This window comes from Arachis ipaensis, chromosome B08 (genome assembly GCF_000816755.2).
Source record: "Arachis ipaensis cultivar K30076 chromosome B08, Araip1.1, whole genome shotgun sequence".
NCBI classification, from domain to species: domain Eukaryota; kingdom Viridiplantae; phylum Streptophyta; class Magnoliopsida; order Fabales; family Fabaceae; genus Arachis; species Arachis ipaensis.
The window spans coordinates 5,111,188-5,113,963 of record NC_029792.2 but is presented as its reverse complement, the minus strand read 5'-3'; the positions used below and the strand labels follow the sequence as shown (position 1 = coordinate 5,113,963).

General features: G+C 30.3%; 1 protein-coding gene across 1 annotated transcript; it reads left to right on the top strand.

Annotated features, from left to right (window-relative positions):
* On the top strand, positions 1,219-2,167 carry LOC107614087 (stress-response A/B barrel domain-containing protein At5g22580). The gene is made up of 2 exons (XM_016316318.2): positions 1,219-1,618; positions 1,743-2,167. Exons 1-2 carry the CDS (start codon positions 1,500-1,502, stop codon positions 1,942-1,944), a joined length of 321 nt encoding a protein of 106 aa, XP_016171804.1. The 5' UTR covers positions 1,219-1,499; the 3' UTR covers positions 1,945-2,167.

Below are 2,776 nucleotides of genomic sequence, written 5' to 3'. Positions count from 1 at the left end.
TATTAGCGTTCTAAAATTTTATAAATAAAAATAAAAATTTATTTAAAAAATATAAAATAAAAAAGATATTTATTAAAAAAATATTTAATTTTTTTCCTAATAATAATAACCTGTGTCCTACTTAAATAAATAAATAAATCATTGGCGAAAATAGTGAATTAATTGAGAATAAATTAGTGAATATTGTGACAAGGGTAGTGAAGAGTGAAGACACTAGACAGACGAGAATATGAATTTAATGTGACTTAGACATCATTCCTCTTAAGACTAAGATTCCTTAAGGATTAAGTACAGAGCATGTATGTCCATCCAAGTCCAATAATTTACCCCCTTAGCTTGGCGGTGCACATGGCAAACGACATGGGCAAAACTCCACCAACTATCACTGCACATTTCTCACAAAAAGTAAAGTTTCTCAGAGCCAAGAAAATGTGTCCCCCTTTCTATCTTCATCATCATTTTTCCTCTCCTTCTAAATCAGCCCAACCACCCATCAAACTTCCATGCCAAAAATAAATTAAAACTCTAATGTAAATTTGGAAGAAACACTTTAATTTAATTAGAATAGTTTAACTTTATTAATCGGTAAAAATTTAGGTACAATTATTTTTATATGAAATTAAAATTAATAGTTAAAAATTATTAAATAATTTAATATATTTTGTTAAAGAGAAATTTTATATTATTAGATATAATTTTATATCATTAAAAATACTAATAATAGTTTTTTATATCATTTAACTTTGGTTACTATATGCAGCAGGCGGGATTCAAATTCCCCGACACTTACTTAAGTCAGATGAGTGAGTTGACCACTCGACCAACCCAAGTTGATTAAATACTAATAATAGTTAATTGATGACTACAAATCATCAAATATACTGATCTCCTAATACTACTGTTTGTAAATTATTATCTAATAATTTTTAATTATCAACTTTATATATTTAAATTTCCAACTTATTATTCTACTGTGTGTCATGTTAAAAAATATATAAAAATAAAGAATTTAATTTAAATATAATTAATTTTGTACGTGCATTTAATAACATTTAATAACAGAAAAAGAATTTTTTAAGTCCATTGCACGAACCAAAACAAGGAAAGAAGAGAGCATGGATGGGGCCAGCCATTCATGTGCGATGATGACACAAAGCAACAAGACAAATTTTTACTGTTTGATGGTTAGGATAATTTTGCCTTATTATTTGATAAGTCTATATAAGATCAAAGAAGTGGGTACCTTTCATGAGATTGAGGCCATGGATGCTGTCTCCTACAACTTTTTTTGTTTTGGTAATTGAATGTGACTGTGAAAACAATGGGGTCATGGGGTTCTGACTTCTGACACTGAACATGTTTCAGGGTACTGTGGACTCTGTGCTTTTAACGCGTAAATAAAAACTCTGCTTTATATATTATCATGCTTATTGTTATAGCCTCTTAGTTCTTCTTCCAAAAGTATAGTAACTAGTAACTAGATAGATAGATAGATAACCATGGCAGACTTCAAGCACTTTGTGATTGTGAAGTTCAAGGAAGGTGTTGCTGTTGAAGATCTCACCAAAGGGATGGAGAAGTTGGTCTCTGAGATTGATGCTGTTAAGTCCTTTGAATGGTACTAATTAATTTCTTTCATTAATATTTATCTCCTTATTAATCCTAGTGAGAATAGCAAGCTAGCATGAGAAAGTTACATTCTTTGTATTATAATCATGTTTTGTTATGTTTGTGTTAAAAAGGGGACAGGACATTGAAAGCTTAGATATGCTGAGACAAGGTTTTACTCATGCATTCTTGATGACATTTGGAAATAAAGAAGACTTTGTTGCATTTCAGAGCCATCCAAATCATGTTGAATTCTCAGCAACATTTTCAGCAGCTATTGAGAAGATTGTGGTGCTGGATTTCTCATCTACTCTTGTCAAGAAGGCACCAGCATGATCCTACTTATAGTACAATAATAATAACAGTAATAATGATAAGGATTGTTCCCTCTTTGAAAAATGCTTGATCTCTTTATTACCAAAATGTATGTTATTTTTGTGTGCTTGCATTGTGTCCACTGTTTGTAGTTCAGTTGTGCTTTATTTAATATGTTCCTGCATGATTTCCTGCAATTTGAAATCTTATGAATTCAATGATGAACTCTTTTTTTGCCTTTTAATTGTTGATGATGGATAGTTCTAGGAGTTTGTGTTTGGTAATGTCAATTTCAATCTGAAAGCTCCTTACATGCACAAAGATGCATTTGGTGTATCATGTACTAAAACAATAATTTAATAGTACTAATTTATACCATTAGATTAATTTAGTTTATGATATGCCAAAATTAATGAGAAAATGCAATTGATAACTTGGAAAACCAGAAAAAGAAAACAGGTCCTAACTCCTATGTAAAAACTACAGCATCTTTTTCACCTTGACAGAAAGGCCTTCACTAACTTTGAGACAATAACATCATCACTTGCCCCTGCCTTAATTATAGAGCCTAAACACGAGTGGGAGAAAAAGATGCTTTCAATATGGCAGAGAAAACGAGACAGAATCATCAATGTCAATGGTGTTCAACATGCATGTATTTTACATCCCCATAATCAATTTTAAATAAAAATATGGCTCCAATTTATAAATATTCCATGTCAAAAAGGCAATGACAAATGAAATCAGAAAAACATAAAGCCCCACAGAGATTCCCCCCAAAAGCAATAATATAATATCACCTTTTTCTAATAAAAAAAAAATTAGAATATAAAAAATACCAAAAATAGGGTCA